Source organism: Neopsephotus bourkii, unplaced genomic scaffold, assembly GCF_033783945.1.
Source record: "Neopsephotus bourkii isolate Nb327-2 ecotype Australia unplaced genomic scaffold, CSIRO-AGI_Nbou_v1 NB_1542, whole genome shotgun sequence".
NCBI classification, from domain to species: Eukaryota; Metazoa; Chordata; class Aves; order Psittaciformes; family Psittacidae; genus Neopsephotus; species Neopsephotus bourkii.
Window position 1 is genome coordinate 3,101,030 of NW_026902018.1, and position 22,756 is coordinate 3,123,785.

General features: G+C 47.5%; 1 protein-coding gene across 5 annotated transcripts in view; it reads right to left on the reverse strand.

The window, feature by feature from the left end:
• Positions 1–22,756, reverse strand: part of TPCN1 (two pore segment channel 1) — a 44,484-nt gene that overhangs the window by 5,421 nt on the left and 16,307 nt on the right. For 2 of the 5 annotated variants that reach the window (XM_061370560.1, XM_061370561.1), the window contains exons 2-23: positions 22,444–22,508; positions 18,765–18,889; positions 15,907–16,083; positions 14,851–14,964; positions 14,462–14,592; positions 13,570–13,658; positions 12,970–13,004; positions 12,317–12,375; positions 11,431–11,530; positions 10,339–10,455; positions 9,305–9,429; positions 8,018–8,066; positions 7,767–7,830; positions 6,668–6,712; positions 5,618–5,674; positions 5,475–5,528; positions 4,075–4,147; positions 3,757–3,864; positions 2,506–2,577; positions 1,644–1,733; positions 787–902; positions 30–76 (exon numbers count right to left, since the gene is read on the reverse strand). In XM_061370560.1, the coding sequence (XP_061226544.1) occupies positions 30–76; positions 787–902; positions 1,644–1,733; positions 2,506–2,577; positions 3,757–3,864; positions 4,075–4,147; positions 5,475–5,528; positions 5,618–5,674; positions 6,668–6,712; positions 7,767–7,830; positions 8,018–8,066; positions 9,305–9,429; positions 10,339–10,455; positions 11,431–11,530; positions 12,317–12,375; positions 12,970–13,004; positions 13,570–13,658; positions 14,462–14,592; positions 14,851–14,964; positions 15,907–16,083; positions 18,765–18,889; positions 22,444–22,504 (1,908 nt within the window). In that variant the 5' untranslated portion in view covers positions 22,505–22,508. Of the gene's footprint in view, positions 1–29; positions 77–786; positions 903–1,643; positions 1,734–2,505; positions 2,578–3,756; positions 3,865–4,074; positions 4,148–5,474; positions 5,529–5,617; positions 5,675–6,667; positions 6,713–7,766; positions 7,831–8,017; positions 8,067–9,304; positions 9,430–10,338; positions 10,456–11,430; positions 11,531–12,316; positions 12,376–12,969; positions 13,005–13,569; positions 13,659–14,461; positions 14,593–14,850; positions 14,965–15,906; positions 16,084–18,764; positions 18,890–21,662; positions 22,341–22,443; positions 22,509–22,756 lie in introns of those variants that run through there. The other 3 variants (XM_061370559.1, XM_061370558.1, XM_061370557.1) reach the window with 3 other exon arrangements.

Sequence of the window (22,756 nt, forward strand, 5' to 3'; positions counted from 1 at the left end):
AGCTGTCTATGCACACAAGGTTTACTTACCATGATGATGTACCAGTCATTGACGACCGTCAGCTCAAACAGCGTCACTGTATACAAGTGGGAGAAAACCACAGACAACTGCTTTATCCATCCTGACCTACTTTACAGTGATTCTTAGATAAAGTATTTGACAGGGAAGACTGAGGCAAGACACCAACGTTTAAACACAGCAGGAAATCCAGAGGCAGAACCCTCATCACTGCTATTACTTCAGACAAAAAGCATTAGATCTACAGAACCAGGAGCATGGCTTAATCTGTGTTTCTTAAAAGAATCAGACACAGACCTGGCTCTTTCCACCAGAGAGCACAGAGACCTCTGCAATCTCCAGCAGATAACCATCTCTGCTTATACACTAAGAAAAACCATGGAGAGTAACCAACATATTCAAGTTATTCTTCATCTGTGGGTTTATATAAATGCATTAGCATCACTATTGGCTCTTTAGAAGAGTAGTGACTTAAAGCCCTCCTTAAACATCTCTGGAAGTCTGGTCTGATCACCAGTCAGAACAGATCTGCTGGCTTCACGCTGGCTTTTAAGAGCCCCCATGGCTTACCCTGCAAAACACTCATGGCACTATTAGCCAGCTGGAGTTCTCCAGACAGAGAGAGCAGCATGCTGAGTGTTTGAGCTGCATTAGTTGGACGCTGGGAGAGTCCTGGGCTTATATGAGCATCCCAGTCCTGCCATCCAGCTCTGCAGGAACACAGAAGCACTAAGGAATAATCTTTGCTACAGACAAAACTGCCCTTACCAAAGCTGTTCAAAATGTTGTCGAAGTTGTTGAGATAGTAATAACCTTCCTCCACAACCGTCTTGTTGCCAACTGTATGATTCACCCAGCGGTAGGCATCTGCAACTGTGCTTGTGCTGGTTGGAGAAACCAGGACAAAGAATGAGACTGGAAAGGCAAGGCAAATCTCAAGGGTTATAAATACCAAAACACTTTGAAAGCGCTGAGCAGCAGTTTCTGCCTCTTGGCCAACACTTGCCTTTTCCTCTGAAAGCAAGAGCCTCTCTCCTTCACAGCTCAGCACAAGCCCAGGGAGCATGTGAGACTTTCTAAGCATTCAGCAAATATTATAGCAGAGAAACTGAGTGTTTGAGTTGGACTCCTGGGCTCACACCCTTAAAGCTCGGTGTTTGCAAGTGCTCTGCCATGGTTTAAGATAAAAAGGGTACAGGACAGCTTAGCTTCCAAGACCAGGTGAATATAACTTGGTACAAAGTGAGGCCTTAACTATGTAAGTAACATGCCTGGACAAGCAACTCTGGCATCACCAAGATAGAGCAGATGTTACCAGAGTTTCCAGTCACAGCAGCGTGAAGGAGTGCTCCCAGTGCAGCTCCCTGAAGCAAGCTAGAGCTCATTTAAACCACCCAACCTACCACAGAACTCTCTCCCTTTCCAAACCTTTTCAAAAGCCATTTCATCCAATCTTACATACATAGAGAAGTGAAGTGGCTCCTAGATTTTCACAGCCTTAGATGCAAAACTCCATTCAGACCCATTCTCTGGCCTCTTCTCACAGGGAGATAAGCTGCCAAAGCTCACTGCTGCTGCCTATGCCCCAAAACCACTGCAGAGAGGGGAAGATTTGCACTACTCACTTGCAGCAGTTCGGGTAGACCACGCCAGCAAAGAACTCCATGCCAACAATGGCAAAGCAATAGTAGAAGATCAGCAGGGTTAAACCCAGGCTGGAGGCAAAAAGAGAGAGCACTGTGTTACTGGAGAGTTGCTAAGGCAGGGAAACAGTCACAGGCTGGCTGCTCTGGAAAGCATTTCCAAAGGATGGGACCCCCAGACCACCCTCCCTGCTGCTGTGGCTCTGCAGTTCTTTGCCTGCTCTCACTCAAGAAGCCCTAGGATAAGGAGCTTGGCACTCACTGAAAACAGAAAGTAAAGGGCAGCCTGGATCCCCTCCCAGTTTGTCTTTTTCTGGTAAACAAAAGCCTCTCCAGTTTCTTTATTGAAGAACAACACACACTGTTTCTGCCCTCTCCATGTCCTTGGATGCAGGGACTGTGCCAAGAACAGGGTTCTCTAACTAACGCAGTCTGCTAAGACCTGCTTCAAGGGAATAAAGTCTGAGGATGCCCCTCTCTAACACCAAGCTCCTTCTGCCCCACCATTTGACAATAATGCTCTTCAGTGGTTGTACTAAACATCTGAGGCTCAGTATATTCATGTCAATGCTCCTCCCAAATGGACCTCCCTTCTCATCAAAAGCTGGGGTTGGGGAGAAAAATCAAGCATTGGCTTGTAGTTATCCTCCTAACACAAAAGTAGGAGGAGGCCCAAGGTGCTGGAGTGTTGCTTATCACACACTGCTCCAAGAAACTGGAAGATGAACACCTCACTGCAGCTCACTGAGGGATCAGTAACAACCTACGGACAGATCAGAGCAGACTGACCAAATCTTGAGCAGGTTTGACAGGTCCCTATCCTAGACCCCAGCTCTAGTAGTACCTGGCCATCCGGGGGAACAGCTCAAACATAGTGTCCAGGACGTTTCTGTAGCGTTTCTTCAATTTAAATAGCCTGAAAGGAGAAGCCTTTAAAGGAGAAGCTTTTAAAGGAGGAGTTACCTACACACGGCAATGTTGCTGTGGTGGTACCACAGTCCTCTCTACCTCCCAGCTCAATGAACAGCAAGGTTTCCTGATCCCAAACTCACAGGATCCGCTCTTTCTGCTCACCTAACGGTGTCCCACTGTCCCATCTGAATGTTTATGCCACATTCAACCAAGTGTTCACAGGACTGAGGAATCTCAAGGAAAAGCCAAGGTCTTTTTACACAGCACGATGCATAAATAGCAATTTAACCAACAATAAATTATAAGAACTTAAACTAGTCCCGTGCACAGGGTCAGGACTCATTACTCCTTTCTCTGCTTCCCCCATGACCCAATAAAAATTGATGGAAGAAAAACTACATTGAGCTAATGTAAGAGTTGGCAACTCCATCAGCCTCTACAGAGAAGCACAGCTGCCAAACACAGCCTTTGGCAGGGCAGCAACAGAGAAAACAGTATTTCCCCCCCCCGCCCCTTGAGTGTCATAAAGGGTTCTTTAAATCCTCACTGAAGAGCTAAATCACATTAGCTTGTTTCTAACACAACAACATTTTGCCACTGTGGCCCTCGTGCTGTTGTGCAGAGGTACATCCCAACAGCCTCGAAACAAGAGGGTTAATGAGACCCAAATAACTGAGCTGCAGGGAGGTTACAGGCCACAGTCTCGCTTCAAGTGTGTGAGATGCAGGGAGAGCAGGGCTGCACTTCACCCTAGAAAGCAGCATCCTTTGAGAACTGTAATTTCTGGTAATTCAATGGAAATTATTAAAGTGGCTCAGGCTGTCTCACCCTGACACAACAGCTTTCCTCTGAACAGCATCAGACCGTTTAGAGGAGGTGTAAGAACCCCACGAAGGCAGACACAGGATAATCTGCCCCCGGTAAATCCCTTGATCTCTATTAGAGATCAGCTTAAGCTCCAAAGCACGGGGTTTCATATGCCATCCCAAGTTTTTGTTATCATTCATTCTGATAACTCTGGCTAATCTCATTACCCCACGCAATTCCTGCTTGCCACCATCACGTACCCACAGAGCAATCCTTGCCCTCTCCTGGTAAGGAGCTCTGTCCTCAACTGGATTGATGGAAAACAAGCCTGGCTGTTTTCTCCCCTCTGTATCCCCCTCCAGCCTTCCCATCTCACCTCAGCAGCTGAAGGGGTCGCAAGACCACAATGAAGTAGAAGGGTTCCATGTTAAACGCCAGTGCCATGAGCCCCAAAAATGCAAACAGGGTGACTGAGAAGTCAAAGCTGGAGAGGAAACAGAGCAAACACCACAATAAAATAAGAGCAATGATATGGCACTAGTGTTTCAGCAGGGGAGAGGTACTTGGTGCTGCTCCAGCCTAGCAAGATACACAAAGCCTGCTGATGGCCTCGTCTACAGGCCTGAAAACTCACTTCAGAAGTCAGTCTTTCTAACCCACCACCTCTCTCTCAACAGTATCAGTGCACACTTACAGATTCCAGCCTGAGGACAGGTACTCGACAGGCCCCAGCCCAGTGGTCTTCAGGAGCAGCTCCACGCCATAGACTGTAAGACAAGATGACAGCCATGGTCAGAAACGAGCAGCATCACAAGGAGGGCTTATGCAAAGGTTTGCCCTCAAAGATGTGTGGTGCTTTAAGTACAGGACTTCTGAACATAGGTTTAACAGACCCCCACCCATCTTCCTTATTCTCTGTGTGATGCCAAAGAGACATTTCCCCTCCAAATCAACCTATTTCCCTGTATTCATGGCGATTTCTCTCCAGAGAACCACTCAGTTGGCTGACATCCTATAAACATTGAGGCACAAGCTCCTGTAGGAAAGGCCAGAAAGTGGTGCAGGCAATTCAGTCCTGCCTGTTCATTTCCTTCTATCTCACTGGAACATATTGACATCCCATAGCCTAGCACTGACCTGCAGGGAGAGATGCTTTCAAAGAGAAGCTGTTCTACTTTCCCCCTCTGTCTTGGCAGCACCCTGTGGCCCTGTATGTTAAAGAACACCACAACAACGTGATGATACCCTGTTTGTCACTCCCAAATCCCTCTTTGAGGTTCCAAGGAGGGCGCTGGAGAGAAGTGAAGAGCTGGATGACAACACCCTTGTTAAAAGAAGCATTGCAGGGTGCCTCTGCCTTCAAACTTCCCTAACAAGTGTTTTGAAGCCTAATGGCAGGGAACTAGAGCTATCCTTTAGAGTAACCTCTCCTAGATTCTCTGAAGAACCTCCTTTTGCAGTTGTCATGCTATTTTCATTCAATGGAGCTATACTTTGCTTCTCCTCAAGCGAGAGACACTGGCAGGAGAAGGGAAGTGAATTCACATCACTGGGGAGTCCTACAGCAGGGCAATGAGCCAGCACATGAAGATAAGCAATTGCTTGTATCATGTGAATGGCATTCAATCAGAGAACTCATCAATTAGTTCAGCCAGTCCTTTCAGTGTTCTCCTCAGCCCCTTGCACTCTGCACTCCAACAGCACTGCCTTGCTTTGTGTGGCAGATCTGCAGCAGATCAGAGCTGGTAATGCCTCCTGGAATAGCCAGGGCAGCACAGAGCAATGTGAGCAACTCCACACAGCTCCAGCTCCGGAGGAGCCCATCACCCTGCACACTGTGCCTAACAAATGAGGCTGCTCTGCTCCCAGGGCTGAAGCCAGAGGAGTAAGAAAGCAGCTTCTGCAGAGCTGCAGCAGAGTTCACATGGGTCTGTGTGGATGCTGACAATCCCTGCTAGGCACAGCACTGCTCTAGATGGAATCTGTACATGTGTGGTTCAGTTTTAACTTCAAACTTAACATAGGAACAGAGCTATCTGTTCCCTTCCCAACTCCTTATGAAATGGCATCCCTCTGTTGGACCCATCAGCTTACTTGTGAGGAAGACTATGTAGCTCCATGGGACGTTTCTGGAGAAGAAATTCCCTCCTGCAAGACACAAGAAGAGCTTTGTCTAGCCTCCCCTGGTTTTTAAACCCCAGCACCACAGGCAAGAAACAAGCTGTGAGGTTGCCTACCTTGCAGCATGAAGGTTTCAACAAGAATCCAAATTCCATTCACAGCCACCACAGTATCTAGAAAACAAAGTAAAAACTCACCTCAAAACCACTGCTGGAGCAGAGGTCATACATTTCCTAGGCTAATAAAAAGAGCACAATAGAGAACAAGTGGCAGGGTCATTGTTTCCAACCAACACACTTATAGACTCTTCCATCCTGAGTGTTCCCAGGTCTTTAACAGATGTGGTACCTTTATCTTCAGAAGGAAACAAAACTAAAAGAAACCAATGGTCTGAATGAGCTCAAATAATTATCTTACATTCTGCCATGTTATTACCTGTGTATTTCAGCTTCCTCCTAGTTCTGGAAGAAGATCTCAAGGACCTTTGAGTCCGCAGCAGTGCAGGACAAAGCCTTGTTGGATCTATCGCTGCTCTCCAACATTCAGATCCTGAGAACTGGAGGTGCAGGACCTCTCCTTTTCACTCAGATCTCCTCACTCCACCAAACCTCCTCAGTTTAGTATCCCCATTTACAAAAAACCTTCTCCTCCAACATTCAAAACCTCCAAATGACTGAGTAGGAACAGATCTTTCCAAACACAGCCATGTTCTTCTAGAGCAGAGGAGCACAGAATCATTCCTGCAGTTGCCAAGGGATCCCTCCAGCGATAAGGATGCTTGCACCTTCTCAAGTACAAACAGAAGAAGGTGTTTGACTGCCAAGGCAGTTCCTTACCCAGCAAGATAAAACCCACAAGGCTTGTGAAAGATCCCACCAGCCTACCTCAGCACAAGCAGCTGACTCCTGCAGACTCAGACCCACAAGTGTGTTATGAAGCAGTGAACCGATGAGCCTCCCTAGAAGACTCAACACAGTGAGAGCTGAGTCCAGGCTGCTGTAGTGCTTGGTACAAGTATGAGGGTCCCTCCCTCTCTACCAAAACTGTACCTGAGCAATGGCTCAGAGCAAAAACCAGGCCTCACCACACCGAAGACCTTGCAATGGCTGGCAGACACAGCATACCAGCCCCAAGGGAGCCAAGCAGACACTGTTACTTCTACTTACACATAGTGTATTGGAACACACGGGACTTCACAAGGATGTTGATGCCTGCATGAAGGGAAGTATGACAAAACACATGTTTATATGATCCTCCAGACCTCACACAGATTCCTCTATCATCTTCTTAGAGACATTTTTCATAGCAATGCTCAGCACTGAAGCTACACAGATTAGCAGATTATTAACTTGCACCTCTTGGGACCAAGTGCCAATTTCCTCTAGGATTTTAGCAGCAATGAACTCACTATCCTTAATCCCCAGGATGCCTTTTTTTACCCCCTCTATATCCTAGTTCTGTGGTGTGGACAGAGGTAAATGCAGCTGCTGAAGCGCTGTCTGTGTTTGGAACAACACACATCCTGTCAAGGAGGGTTGAGTGCATCATATGTAGGACCCCCAGGGCAGCTGTGTCTTTGGATCATGATGGTGTTAACTGTCTCCCACTAGCATGCAGGGCTGAGAAAGAACTGCAGACAAGTTCTTATTTGTGAATGGCTACATTCAATCAGGAAACCTGGGACATGAGAGATAAATCACGTTATCAAGGCAGATCACACTTTTGGGTATTTTGGACCTCTTTCCCCTTCCTAAGCTGCACTTAGAGAATCATAGAGTGGTTTGGGTTGGAAGGCACCTTAAAGCTCATTCAGTTCCAACCCCAACTTGACTTGTATGAGTGCTGCAACCACATCTTGGAAGTAGGAAGCCCAAGTTTTGTGAACACACAAATCCCACTCCACAGTCACTGCAGTGAGTTGCTGCCTGGGGTATGGAGCAGAACTATGAAGTACTGGATTTGGGAATCATAACTCCCCACCTAACTTCTGTGCTCAGAAAGGAACACAGCCCTCCATGACCTCAGGGTTTGCTTTTGCCAAGAAGTCTCTTGCTTTAAGGAAGCCAGGATCAGAGCACAGGGAATATTTTACATGATAGAAATCTTCCCTGGAGACCCTGAACACAGAGAGTGTAGGTTAGCAGGCCTTCATTCAGTGGTTTACCAGGGACATAAGAGAAGACCCCTTCAGAGGGCTCTGTCATTGTAAAGAAACGCTCTTCCTGTTAGCTGAACATACGCTGTCATGAAAGCACAGCCTGTTACCTTTAAAAATAAGGAATGCTGTCCTTGGAAGGTCATCAAACCAGTGCTCCCGATTTCGTTTTGCCTGGAAACAGAACAGCCACAATCAGAAACAGTCGATGCTACACCCATACAGAAACATGCAGTGATGGACACCCACCTTATCTCCATCATCTGCTGCTTTTAGATTGCCTTGCTTTCCTACCCACCTTCTCTTTAATCACCGGCCTCCCCCACACACTTCCCTTCTCTTCCACCCAGTAAATACTCACCTTCCATTTTAAGCCAACAACTTCATAGAAATTGTAAAAATCCTTCAGACTGCAAAACAGAAAGAAGCATCTGATCAGAGCCTTGGAGCTGGTTACATCCTTAGCTCTCCTCGGCAGGCAGCAGCAGCACAGAGTCCCTGGAAGTTATTAACTCCTTATTAGAGCTGAACCACAGCTGATAGAACTCAACACTGAGCTCTTCCCAGCCTGGCCAAGGGTTACTGACTGACAATAGGCACAAGAGGGGCAAAGCCAACCTTCTTCTGCTACAGCTCTTAGAGGAAACTGTGATCCTGCTCACCTCCAGAACTCTGCCACTGAGAGGGAAGCCCTGAGGCTTTGACAGCAAACTGAGATGGAGTTTGTACTACTCTTCATGAAGAAGCCTTGGACTGTCTTAATGCCTTGTACAGTCCTTTTCTATCATCTTTGCACATTTTCTTTTCAAGGTAACAGTGGTATTTGGGCAAGGACATGAAAGCAAAGAAACTCATAAACCACGAATGCCTGTCTAGGTGCTCAGGGTCAGGTCTCTAACAGCTTTTAGCTGTCTGGAAGTGAGGATGCTGAACTCCTCAGACTTGTACTGGTGTCCTTAGGTGCCTGTCTTTAAAACTCAGTTTTTCTCCCTGTGCCCTTTTCAATACTTCTCTGTGGCACTTGGTTTTAAAGAGAAGCATCAGCACCAGTTTCATGGGAGACTCACCTGGAACCTATCTGCAGCCAGAACAAAGGAAAAGGAAGAGAAGGTCTCCTGCTCTATTTCCCTCTACTTCCATGCTGGCTGGAGTTGGTTGCCCCCATCCACCCACCAGGATGGCAATTCTCTGCCTCATAACACAGAGGATGGCAGTCCTGAAAGCACCAGCAGAACCAGAGCTTAATTAGCAAAGCCCCAGGGGATGCAGCCAGCTGCTGGTAAAGCACAGAAACTTGTAAAGCTGGGAGGCTGCACCGTGTGCAGAAATGCTCCTTGCAGGCTCTGATGCTGTTCCTCAGTTCCTTGCTCTGCTCTGGCAGGGGAGGTGGGAAGCAGGCTGCCAGCAGAGCGCTGTATCCACAAGAGGGCACGCAGGAACTCCATCGCCTCCGAAGGGAAACCTCAGCTCTCAGGGTACCCACCCCTCCAAGCTGCTTTCCAGGCAAAGCCTTTCAATCGCTTAACTCTATTCCCACATCTCAATGTTCATACCCTAAACCCAGCCATCCCTTCCAAAACACAGCCTATAGCTTCAGAGAGTAAAGCCACCTCCCTGCTCTGGGTGCAGCAGTAAGATCCCATCCTACCTGACTAAAGGAGTATTGCTTTGATTCAGTGCTTTGAAAGTGAGATAGCGCTCTCTGGCACACATCCGAGGCTTGTAAAACCGCAGCAGCCCTTCAAAGTGCTTGAAGGAGATTCCAGACGGCCTCTGGAAACAAGGGAATGCTGTCAGAAGCAGCAACATGAGGCAGAAGCACACAGAGGCTAACAGATTGAGTTCTCACTCTGGATTCGGTTTAGGCAGGATTTCTCCATCGCTGTAAGATGCCATTAGAACTAAGCCCCAGAAGTACCCTAAGCTATTACTTCAACGTGCTGAGCTAATCCCAGAGCACAGAGATCAGGAATTCTGGCAATCATCTCCCCCACAGCAAATGCAGAACTCTTCCCTGTTGTCCTATCATGGGAAAGTTGTCCAACCAGACACCTCAAGCAACCAAGTTCAACCCCTCTTCATAGGAAATTAGCAGGCAGCCTAATAGATCCCATTACTGGCACTACTTTAAGACTATCAGCTATGTGCCCTCAACATGAACTAATCTACTAGAAGTGGGTTAGTTATTTTGGGGCCTTATTTCTTTTGCTGCTCCATGGTTAAGCAAGAAATCAGCCCTCTCCCCAAGTGCTCTGTCCTCATAAAGAGCTGTTTGTAGGTGTGTTAGCTCTGTTTCTGAAGCATTTACTCATGCAGTACCCAGATCTTTACCTGTATGACCCACCCCTCCTCTCAGAACTGGTGCTTGAGAGGCAAGTCAAATGACCCACACTGAATCAGAAAGAAAACAGTGCCTGCATGCACTCCAGAACAGATTTCACTCATTTTATCACGACACTTCCATGATCTCACACTGAATTTCAGGCTGCTTTGGTTTTCTTCCAGAAACATGCACACAAGTTACATGAATGAAAAACCCCAGTAACCCTTGGTGCGACTACAGGCAACAGACCCCAAGCATCTCTTTTGGAACATACTTTGTAAACTCTCCAGAGCACTGGTGGTGTCAGAACACTGCTGACCTCCCTCCTGCTGCACCTCAGTGCCTGCAGAGCCCTGTACCTGCTTGGTGATCAGCAAGCGGTACGCATGCTGTATGGCTGTGCGCTTGTGCAGCAGCAAGGACTTGAACTTCCTCTTCTCGATGTCATTGAAGGTGTCAAACACAACAGCCAGAAGCTGCAGAGAGAAGACAAGAGAGAAAGTCATATTTTGATCTTTATATTCTGCAGCTCCCCGAGGCACTGCGTCTTCAAAGAGGCAGCATCCAGCATAGAGAGGCAATGAGAGGCATTGCCTGCAGGAGGCATTTACTACACTGAGGCAAGTGGAGTCAGTGAGGGCCTGTTGGCCATAAGGGATCCCACAAAGGGATCTCTTCTTTTTGGAAGAGATCCAGATGGTTCAGGTCTGTGGCTAGTGGCTCTAGGAGCTAAGGCTAAACCTCACGCATGCCAACAGAACAGTATTAAAAGGTTTGGTAAAATGCCATGATTTCTTCCTGGAAAGCAGGTTTTGAGGGTTCTCTCTGGATTCACCCTTCTTTGGCAAACCCACGTCAAAGCTAACCTTCCATCCAGGACAGCAGCAGTGAAAACTAAGCATCAGATCACTCACTTTGGGTTGCAGAATTCCTCAACTCCTTTGGCAAGCCCTTTTCCACCACTCACATCCTGCCCTGAGCTGGTCCTGGCCCTGCCCTAGATGCTGCAAGAAGCAGAGCCAGCACAGCAGCCATGCTCTTGCAATGCAGTTGGCAGCACTCAAATCCTGCCATCCTTAGTAATTCCATCTCCTTCAAACTGATTTAGAAAGTATTTTAGGTAAGGCCAGATCATAAAATGCCACTTTATGATAAATAATTAAGCCAGAAAAGGACAATAAATTTCATGCAACCCAGTGTTGTCACTCCAAGCATGATATTAATGTGAGAGAAGCTGAAAGGTATCATTTTGATTTTGTGTGATTTAGTTCAATTCCTTGTGGTTAAACATTAGGAGAGTCCTGTCCGTAGCAAAGCTGCCATTTCTAGGAGTATTCTGCCAAAGGGACTCAGGTTATTATAGAGGACTTTTGGGAATGAGGAAGCCTCTGCTGGGTAATGAGCTCTGAAGCCAGGCAGAGAGAATTCAAACGCTTCAACAGGGGACTCACCAAGTTCATGATGAAGTAGAGCTCAATGGAGAGATACACTATGAAGAAGACACAGGACCAGGGGTTCCGGGCGTAAGATGGCATCATCACATCAGGGAAACTGCATTCAAAAAAGACATAGATCTAAGCACCAAATAGCTCATGCTACACATCCCACTGCAAAGACAAGAGGCACAGGGTGTGTGTAATCTCACAGCTGAAGAGCTGCACATTTCTGCCTAACAGGGCTGCTACCTGTGCTGTAGGCACAGGTTTGTGCCTAGCAACGAGCAGCAGGAATGTGGAAGCACGGTGAAAAACATCAATACAAAAAGCACATTCCTTGCACATCCCAAAAACCAAATGGGCAAAAGGGGTTTGGAACGGGGCTAAGGGCTGTGCTTTGACACGTAGCAACAACAGCAGCACACCCTCAGTGTGAGGGGGTTACGACCTAAGATTTAGTCCATCCTTTGCTAATTTCCTAACCCTCAGAGCTCTCCTTCACCGTGGATCAACATTGACCCACTGTTGTTATCCCCCTTTCCTAGTAGATAGGCGAACTGAAGCAGAGGAATAGGAATTTACTTCCCAACAGCAACCTGCTGGCTGGCAAAGGAGCACAAAGAGAAACTTTCCCTTCTTGATGCAAGGCCTAGTAAAGGTGTTTCCCCCATTATTGCCCTTACAGTGATGAAGCAGGCTGAGCTGCTCAGAGATAACTCTGCATCTGAGGTCACAGTGTCCAGCTAAAATGAAATACCAGCTCTTCCCATGAGGCTGACCCAGGGAATCTCCCTCTCATGCAGAGGAAAAGAGAGGGAGTATTTCTGCAAACAACCTCACGGCTCTGGCAGGTTTCCTTAAGGACAAAGTGAAATCCTGAGCTAAGAAAGCGCAAACTTACTTTGAAGTGGTCAAAAGCACGAAGAGATTCACGAGGCTGCTCTCTAAGGTATTGAAGTACTGAAAGAAAACACTCCCATGACAAAACGCAAGCAGAATTTCACAGTGGCATTTCATTCACAAACCAAACAACCCTCTCCCTCCTCCCTTCAATACAGGCAGCTCTGCAACTCCCTGATGCCTCCCCTAGGGAAGGGTACTTCAGCACTGATCTGGTTTAAAGGTCTCTAACAGATGGCACGTGAAGAGTTAAACCAATTAAAAGCTCATCCATTTGGAGCAGTTACTCCCAACAAGTCACAGACTCGCAGCAGCAGGAAGTAGTGGCTGTTAGACTGACAGCCACAGGCTGTCACCCAGACACCTTCCTCCCCTGGGGACAGGGGCAGGCAGCTCATTTGACTGAATTAAGGCACCAAGAACAAGGAGCAACTCGGTGAATGTTCCCTTTGGGACATCCTGTCTTTCAGGAAGTTCTCTGTGCTGTCTTCCTTTCGAGCAGAGGGCAAAGTAGGGTAATGCTGCCAAGCAGCCTCTGACCAGCTTGGATCTGGCCTGCCAGGACCAGGCTATGTCTACATAACAATGTTTGATTCTTCAGCCTGTTAAAATGGGACTGAAGTTTCAGCTGCAACAAGAATCAGGGATACTCACCGGATCCGAGTGGTTAGGAGAAAACAAGTAAAAACCTGGAGAAGCAGCAGGGAAGGGAGAAGAGAAGAGAAGAAAGGAGGAAAGAACAACAAAACCAGTCTGTTTAATGTCACACATTAGTGAGTCTCTGTTCCCAAAAAGAAGGTCACACTGAGAGTGAGCCCTCTTTGAAACCATGAAGAGGAGAGTGTCTGGAAGGCCTTCTCCATACAGATTTGCCAATACATGACATTGGCATTGTACCAACCCATTTGGAAAGCAAACTTTCTGGGGATTGTTTGAGTATAGGACTTGTAACAGGTACACTACAGATATATGTATTTGTGGGAATGCAGACTTATCTTACAAGGATTGAGGAATAGTTGATGGAACCACAAACACACAGAGCACAGGCTATCCTTTAGCAGAGGTCAAAAGGACCTTTGTCTCAAAATCAAATACTCAGCTTCTAGATCTTTAATTCTGCCTTCCAGATGACTGCAGATGAACTGGGATAAATGGAAGAACTTGGCAGGACTTTGAGCCTGATCAGCTATATATTCATCCAGGCTGTGTGTCTGGTTTAAGAGCATGACTTCACCTTCCATAAATACAACTCACCCAGGATGGCAAAAATCACCATGAAGAAAAGCAGGAGGAGAAGAATGTCAATAAATGGTGGGAGGGACTGGAAGATCTGTCGCAGATTTCTGGAAGATAGAACAGCAATGAAGTAAAACTTGCATGTTTTCTCTTCCAGGTTGGCAAGGAAAGAAAACCCTGACAACACACCATACTTGAGGACTTCCTTCCCACTCCCTCCAAGGATCTGAAGTAGAAGATTGTTTCCAAGCTACCTATCTGTCCTTTGCAGGCAGCTCTCAGGTACTGCAAACAATACTGATGTCACCCTGTCAACTTTCCTGTTCCAGACTAAAGACAAGCTCTGTGATTCATGGTGCAGTTTACAGACAAACCTGGGACTCAGAAACAATACAGCCACGTGTGCTCTCTGAGGTGGTTTATACAGCTGAGGACAGTACACATAAGCAATAGGACAAGGTGCAATGGGTTTAAACTTAAACAGGGGAAGTTCAGGATAGATATAAGAAGAAGTTATTTACTGTGAGGGTGGCGAGGCCCTGGAACAGGGTGCCCAGGGAGGTTGTGAATGCCCCATCCCTGGCAGTGTTCAAGGCCAGGTTGGACAGAGCCTTGGGTGACATGATCTACTGTGAGGCGTCCCTGCCCACGGCACGGGGCTGGAAGTGAATGATCTTAAGGTCCTTTTCAACCCAAACCATTCTATGAGCACATCCAAAGCTACTAACTATGAAATTTCCCTGCATTTCCAAGACACCACGTACACTTCAGTCACAATTACAAAAGATTGATGCAAGATCTGAAATGCCCCTTAAAGACACATCCTGAGATGCCTGCAGGATCAGTGTGCTTTTCCTACCCCCTCAGTGCCAGACATGACAGCAGAGAGCCCATGCAGCTGCCCACTCACCTCCTGACAGCCCCACAGTAGCGGCAGTCCACCAGGAAGATGCAGCGCAGAGCTCTGGTGATGCGCACGTGCGAGGTTTGGCGCACCAGCACCACGATGGCCTCGATGAACTGTACAAAGAGCACACAAGTCTGCAAAGAAAGGGTTAATGAGGGGCACAGCTCAGTCTCCTTTTGGCAAAGGCAAAGCTCTCACTGACCACCCATTTGTTTGGACACTTGAAGCATGGGAGTTGTCCCTGAGAGCTTAAGAGACCTCACATGCATCACTTGGCAGCTGGGACACATGGCTAGGTCGTCTCTGCTACAGCATAGGCCAATATTTAACCTGGTTCTTTGGTTCCTGAAGATGCTGAAGGAGAAACACTAACACTCAAACACACAGCTTACCTTTACCATAGTTCTTTTGTGCCTAATAAAGGTTTGGAAGCCCAGCCACCTCATCTTCATGGAGAGTTCAAAGACCACCACAATTAACGCAAACAGCTCCAGGGTTGCATGGACCTGTCAGAATGCAGCAAAGCTTCTGGTTAAAAGCAGCAGCACAGCAGAGGCCAAGCTTCTGCCCTTCCTTTCTCAAGAAGCACATGGGTTTGACAATAGTCTGAGCACAGCTCTGACACAGGCAGGAAAACCCAAGGCCACTCTCAGAGCTAACACAGCACTGATTTGCTTTGTGCTTTTATTATTGTCCCCTGATCAGTATGAGCTCAGAATTTCCTGAAATCCACATTCCTTTTGGACTTAAGAACACATCCAAAAATGCATTGATACATTTGAAACAAAAGGGCAAGACCCCAGTAACTTGAGCAGAAACACCTTCAGAAGACTGAGACTGAAGTAAGACAGTGTAATGCAGGAAGAAGAGCTGCTGGGCAGAGAGGGTTTCCATAGGGAAAGGTTTTCTCTTGATCCAGACCTTCTGGACAACCACAGACAGGGTCTTATCAAGCTCTGGAAGAGAGTACTGCTTGAGGGCAGTGTTTTGGGAAGGTTAGACATAAAACTTCAAGTCACTCCCAGGTTAAAAAGAGTGCTCACAACACCGGGAGGAGAGGCCAGGAGGAGGTTTAGCAACCTGGCCCCAGGCTGAGATCTGTTTGCATTTTAGGAACCAGTGATGGTGCTAAGGGCACTAACCCTGAAAATGACTTTAACAGCACACAGATTCTTGAGTTATCACAAGAAAAAGGGAAGCCCCCACACTTCTCATCCTCACAAATGGAGAATATGAAATAAATGATACTTTCATTGTGGTCTCTGCCCATCAGATGAAAAAAGGACGTTTTGCTGGCTGGCTTTTCTGCTGTCAACCAATTTACAGAACAAGCCAGGTGGCTTTCTTCCTGCTACTGCTCCCTTCTTCCTCTATGCTTAGCCTTCTTCTTCCTCTCACCCAGCACTGCAGAACAGGCAGACTTCTTCACTGTGCCCCAAAGTACTTACATAGATGCCAAGACGGAGCATGGGAACAGCCGGTGCTTCGCAGAGAGACAGCAACAGGAGCAGCAGTGCTGTGCTCAGCTCCATTAGGTAGAAAAGGTGATTGTGTACAAAGAGGTAGGCAGCAAGTGCTTTGGCATTTTTGGGGTGAGTGAAGAACTTGTCATTATTTTCTCCTTCCTAGGGCAGCAGGAATAAAGAAGAGAACAGCATCAGTGATGCTCGGTATTGTAACAGAGCTTTCCACATGAAGAACACAGACTGTTTGAAGGGTTAGATACAATTCCCATCAGACTATCCCCATGTTACAGCCTAACATTGAGCTGTTTATCGAGGCATGAGCTCTACACACACAGGACACTCCCTTCTGTTCATAAGCACGTTTCAGTAAGGAAACTCCTTAACATCCAGAAACTCCTGCTTCAGAGAGCCTTAAAATGAAGAGTGCTGAAAGAGTTTATAAAGGTAGGCAAAGAAACTTCAGTCAACACCCCAGCATAAACACAGCACGGGCTTGCCATCACTTCCACATGTTTACACACTGCTTTGATTAACTTCCTCAGGACAGACCAGCAAAACACAGAGATAAGCTCCAGGGCACCTGCCTGACAGGGGCTCCTCTTTATCTTGGCCTTGCAAAATGGCTGGGAGAAAACACTGGAGCACACACAGTGTTTTCTGCTTCAGGAATGTGGGAAGACAGACTCCATGTAAAATCAACAAGCCTCAATGCATATTTGTCACTCCCTCTTAACTAGAAAGCTTAATTAACAGGAAAAGGTCAGGTACTCCATCTTAGCAATCTGCTGCAACTGATTTTTACAGAGCTACATCAGTGCTATCTTTACCTCTAGGATGAAACTTTGCTTGGGGAGAATTTAGAGGGTTTTCATGCAGAAGGACCCAACAGCTTCTTTTCTTTCTTGAGTCAGTGGTTTAAGCAAGGGAGCCTTTGACACTCACAGGAATCTTGCAGCCTCTTGGAAACCATCGTAAGAGACCATTTTTGCTCCGCTGGGACACTCAGATGCACAATAAATGGTTTGTTTGTGGGTTTTTAAATTAACATCTTTCCAGGTAGGCAATTACTGTAAGGACAGCAAGCTATTGCTATCAAAGGCGAGTAACTGCGATTGCAAATGGGTACCAAGGTCAGGAAACAGGATCTCTTCTCAGAAGTGAAGCATTCTCGAGACTAATTCAGAAGAGGGTTTCAAACATTTCTCATTTACTCATCTTGCTTTCTGCTGAAGAACAAGGCAGCGCTGCCAGGTCAGGCAGGCAGCTTGTGAGCAGGACAGAACCCAGCAGCGAGCTCCATATCCCTCACGCCAAGAGAGCTGCAGCTCCCAGCAGCAGGGCATCCTCATTCACGCTTGACAAAACACACTCGCAGGATGAAAACCAGGCTCAATTCTGCCTCTCGGTAGCCAAGCAATTCAAAACATTGCTGGACAGCAGAGCGCTCTGATTCAGATAAGACACTCTTGCCTGCAGCTACTGGTTCAAATAAACAAGCTGCATGCTCTTTAAGTTCTGCCTACTTCAGTTCAAGGACATTGTCATTATGACCACTGGTCAAGGCAGCAGCAAGAATAATGTGCATGTGAAGGGCCAAGCCTGCTGTGTACGTTACCATCAGCCACTGCAGCAACTCAATGACACTTTGCAGAGCAGCTCCAATAATCATGAGTTTAAACAAAAGCCTGGGAGGGCCTGGAGCTACCAGTGCATTGTCAGGGCTGCTCCTGTGTCTTACACAACTTCCAGGGCTTGAATGATGCTAAACAAACACCCCAGGGCCACCCACCCAACCTGCAGCCAAGGCAGGAATAGGGCCTGCACTTCCAGAACAGGAGATGTCTCCAGGAAAGCACTGACCATTCACCCTGCGATGGCTGGAGAAGAGAAGGCTGCGTGGAGATCTCCTAGCAGCCTTCCAGTATCTGAAGAGGGCCTATAGGGATGCTGGGGAGGGACTCTTCATTAGGGACTGTAGTGATAGGACAAGGGGTAATGGGTTAAAACTGAAACAGGGGAAGTTTAGATTGGATATAAGGAGGAAATTCTTTCCTGTTAGGGTAGTGAGGCACTGGTTGCCCAGGGAGGTTGTGAATGCTCCATCCCTGGCGGTGTTCAAGGCCAGGTTGGACGAAGCCTTGGGTAATATGGTTTAGAGTGAGGTGTCCCTGCCCATGGCAGGGGGGTTGGAACTTGATGATCTTAAGGTCCTTTCCAACCCAAACTATTCTATGACATGACAATCTGTGACAAGTTACAGACATCTCCATGGCAAGGTGGCAGAACTGAACACACACTGAATCCCTCAACTACTACAGTCCTTGACACTAGAAGAGATGGGAGAGGATGGGTAGCTTCTTCAGTTGCTCCCAAATGACTTGCCAGAGCTTATGTGAAGGTACTTCCAGCATTGTCCTGTTCTTAGAATCATAGAATGGTTTGGAAACAACCTTAAGATCATCCAATTCCAACCCCCTGCCATGGTTAGGAGCGTTTACCACATCTTTGGGCAACCTGTGCCAGTGCCTCACCACCCTCACAGCAAAGAACTTCTTCCTTATAGCTAACCTGAACTTCCCCTGTTTCAGTTTGAACCCATCACCCCTTGTCCTATCACTACAGTCCCTGATGAAGAGTCCCTCTCCAGCATCCTTGTAGCTCCCCTTCAGATACTGGAAGCTGCTCTGAGGTCTCCATGCAGCTTCTCTTCTTCAAGCGGATTCCTTCACAAGGAGCCAATCTATTAACCTCAAGATGGAAGCTCCATGTTTCTTCTATCAAAGCACTACCAGAGTCTGAGCAGTCCATTTTTCACACAGCACCCCAACAGCAGGGCTCACCTGGAGGTAGATTGCTGCCTCTTGGTAGTTCATTTCCCAGTTGTGTCGGGCAGAGCTTTGCTGCGCGCAGCAGTCCCCCACAGCAGGGCTGGATGCGTCATTAATAACATCATAGCTACCTCCATCTGCAGCAGTAGAATAAGAGACACATTGATTCACAATTAAGCAAGCTGAGATTGATCAGGAGGCATGAAACAAGGCAGGCACCAGGATCACAGACAAGCATCAAGAGGTGGCAGAGTACTCAGGACACTGCCAACCTGTACACAGACAAACTGATTCTTTGCATGTAAGAGCTTAAGGGACACACTCAAACCCTGCATTTCAGCCCAAGAATGCTCCCAGATCAGCAAAAGAGACAGCATCTTCTTTAATACCAATACCCTCTGATGGAAACAAACAGCAAGAGTTTCTCTCTTCCTATTTCTCTTCATATCCAACAGATTGATGTTGGAACTTTCAGGTCTCACCAGGAAAACCCTACCAAAACCTGCTTTACTGAACACTAGTACCAGATTTCATAACTAAAGATTTCATTAAAGAAATGAAAACACGTGAAACCCAGGCATGAAGACAATTACTGTTCAAAAAGGGAATGTCACCTGGTTGCTGCTTCTGGGATTGGGATTTGGATGTTGCACCTTTGACAAAGGATATACCTCAGTGAGACCTGCTTAGACCAAGCATGAAGCCTGTGGTGGAGCTGCTCATGCACTCAGTGCTCCAGAGTTTCAATCACTACCCAAAGCACACAGTTCTTGCTCTCAGCAGAGACTTCCCTCCTCCAGCATCTCATGTTCCCAAAGACAGCCCATGTAAAATGGATCTTGCCAGTGCAGAAGTGCTGATTTCCTGCTTTTCACCAGCACAGAAGCTGTGATGTGGTAGCTTGTTCTCTCTGTCTTATGAGAAGTTATCTGAGGGTGGGAGCAAAATGACAATGAGTTTCTTTTCCTCTCTCGTGACAGCACGCTGCAGATTTGCTGCATCTCTGTGCTAGGACAAAGTAACCCTGATGGAATCAGTGATTCAGTCTCTTTAGAACACCCTCCGGAGTGGATAAAATGCCAATGCCAAAAAGACCTACCCCCACCAAGAGGAACAGCACCACCGTGCTCCTGGCACAGAGGCAGGGAGTGGGAAGCAAGCAGAAACCCCTTCGCCAATACAGAGCCCCAGCTGCCTTTTCCACCCTTAAATCAAAGGAAGAAAACATTTCTCTGGGATTTGTGAAGCCTGTCCAGATTGCATGCTCAGATTGCTGAGAATCCTGCAGCATGAAGCCTACTTCTCTTCCTTGCTTCCCCCAGAGCCTTAAAATACCACTCAAAATCTGGACAAGTGTTTGAATGAGGCTGATTCCTCGCCCACATCCCTTTCACACCTTGAATGATCACATTGCTTGAACAAAGTGAATGACGGAGCTTTTTATTTATGTCCAGGACTGGAATCTTCTGGGTTTGTTTGCTTTGTAATTCAAAGATGTCAGCAACACGCATTATATTGTGAGCTCGAAAGAGTTCTGAAATATTAGTATTTGTGAGGCTTTTACCACGTGTGTGTTTCAAAGAGACAGACTGCAGCCTGACAGCAAAAACCCTTCTGCATTTTCAGTGCTCCTTCTGTCATAGAATCACAGAATCCCAGACTGGTTTGGGTTAAAAGGGACCCTAAAGCTCATCCAGCTCCAACCCCTGCCACGGGCAGGGACACCTTCCACTGGAGCAGCTTGCTCCAAGCCCCTGTGTCCAACCTGGCCTTGAGCACTGCCAGGCATGGGGCAGCCACAGCTTCTCTGGGCACCCTGTGCCAGCGCCTCAGCACCCTCACAGGGAAGAGCTTCTGCCTAAGAGCTCAGCTCAGTCTCCCCTCGGGCAGGTTCAAGCCATTCCCCTTGTCCTGTCCCTACAGGCCCTTGTCCCAAGCCCCTCTCCAGCTTTCTTTTGGGCCCCTTTAGGCACTGGAGCTGCTCTAAGGTCTCCCCTTCAGGAGCCTTCTCTTCTCCAGGCTGCCCCAGCCCAGCTCTCTCAGCCTGGCTCCAGAGCAGAGCTGCTCCAGCCCTCGCAGCATCTCCATGGCCTCCTCTGGACTCACTCCAACAGCTCCACATCCCTCTTGTGCTGCTGCCCCAGAGCTGGATCAGGGCTGCAGGGGGGGCATTCAGGAGACACTGAAATAGCACAGAATCCACACCTTGGCTGCACCAGCAATTTTGGGGAGGAGGGACATATTAAGCAGGTCCTTACAATATTACCATGTTATTGGAGCATTACAGTAGAACACCAAAGCATACTCTGGTCAAATCAGTGAAGGTCTGTGGCATTAAACAAATCAAGCATTAAATCAAAAGATGCCAAAAACACCTTTACCCTTTTTCACACAGACCAACCTCTCTTTGAAAAGGATCAACACTAGGAAAAGAGACACCCCAGCAAAAACCCAGGTCCCCTTTCTGCACTTCACACAGAGGACTCGCAGCTGAAACAGAAGAGATGTCCCATGAGATCAAGGTTGTGAACACAAAACAGCACTCAGAGATGCAAATCAGCAACAAAAAATAACTCTAGAAACCCAAGATGTTTTCCTCCTGTCTCAAGCAGGCATCATCTTTCTAGGCACAGAAAATGCACTGAAGTGGGGAGCTGCGTTTTGTGGCTCAGCTCCTTCCCCATCAGGTACCAGAAGGTTGATCTAGCATCCCTGAGGCAAGAGCATCATCTGGATAATAAATAATAATAAAAATAATAATACATTTGAAAAGCAACCCTCTGCCTGTTTGTTTGGCAGCCCTCCAGCTAGCTAATTTCCTCAGCTGCTCCCATGATAACAATGACACAGACTAATGCAACCTCCAACTCCGCTCCGCTCGTGCTGCAGAACATCCCCGACGGCATTTACCATTAGTATGGAGCTCAATGAGATAGGAGGATCTCTCCACAGGACTCCCGTAATCCTCGAAGTAGATGGCAGGCTGCTCTCTCCACTGCATGGCAGCTCCCACATCGGGAAGCAGGCACGCTTGGCTTCAGGGATGGGGCCAGGGAGACAAGTCAGATTGTGAAGTTCCTCCCTCCCTCCCCTCCGAACGCCGATCCTCAGCTCGCAGCTCCTTCAAGGGGAGAGCTGCAGAGCTTTCTCCTGAAGAAGCTACAGAAAGCACAGAAGGTTTTCCTCTGCTCTCTGCAGAACTAAACGTTTTCTCCCCTCCCCTCTGAGGAAGGTGGCTCAGACTTCAGTGAAATCGTTTCCCTATCGCTGTCTAAGCAGCAGGATGTTTCTAAGTGCAAGTTGTTGGGAGGCTTAGCTGCGGGACAAAGAGCTTTTAAGCATGACCGTGGTGGGGAAGCCAGGTTTCGTGTGCCACGCTCTCTTCTTTTGGAATAGAGCAAGAGCTTGCTCACCACTGAACGTGAGCAGCTAAGGGGAAAGGAGTCCAAGTGCTGACTGCTCACAGCGAGGAGCCTCCCCCCTGCCCCCAGCGAGCAAGGAAAACAGATATTTGTGGAGCTCGCAGTACAAGGGGCATGACAAAGTAAACGAACTGAGCTGCTCACAGATGGCAAAGCTTCCTTCCACACTGGTGTAACTTATCCCAGGCGTTCCCTGAAAAGGGAGAGAGGGAAGGAAAGGGGGGGGGGGGAAGGAAAAAAAGGAAAAGCAAAACCAGCTGGCTGCTTACACAAGGCATCCGGAACGATACTGCCGGGACTCCAACATTCCCATTCAGTGCAGCAGAGCATGCTCCTGTGTAAATAGTTTCCATATGTCATCATTACAATAAAAAACAAAACCACAAAAAAAACAACCAAGAAAAGAGAAAGAAAAAGAGCAGGAGCAGAAACTTTGCAGAGCCCAAATTTTTCCCTTTGCAAAACAAATTCCCTGCTTAAGGGAAGGGAAAAGTCTCCTTTGGCTCAGAGAGCAAATACACTCCTCTGGTTCGGAGATGCTCATGGGGGATCTCGAGAGCAGGGCTGGAAGGGGAAGAAGGG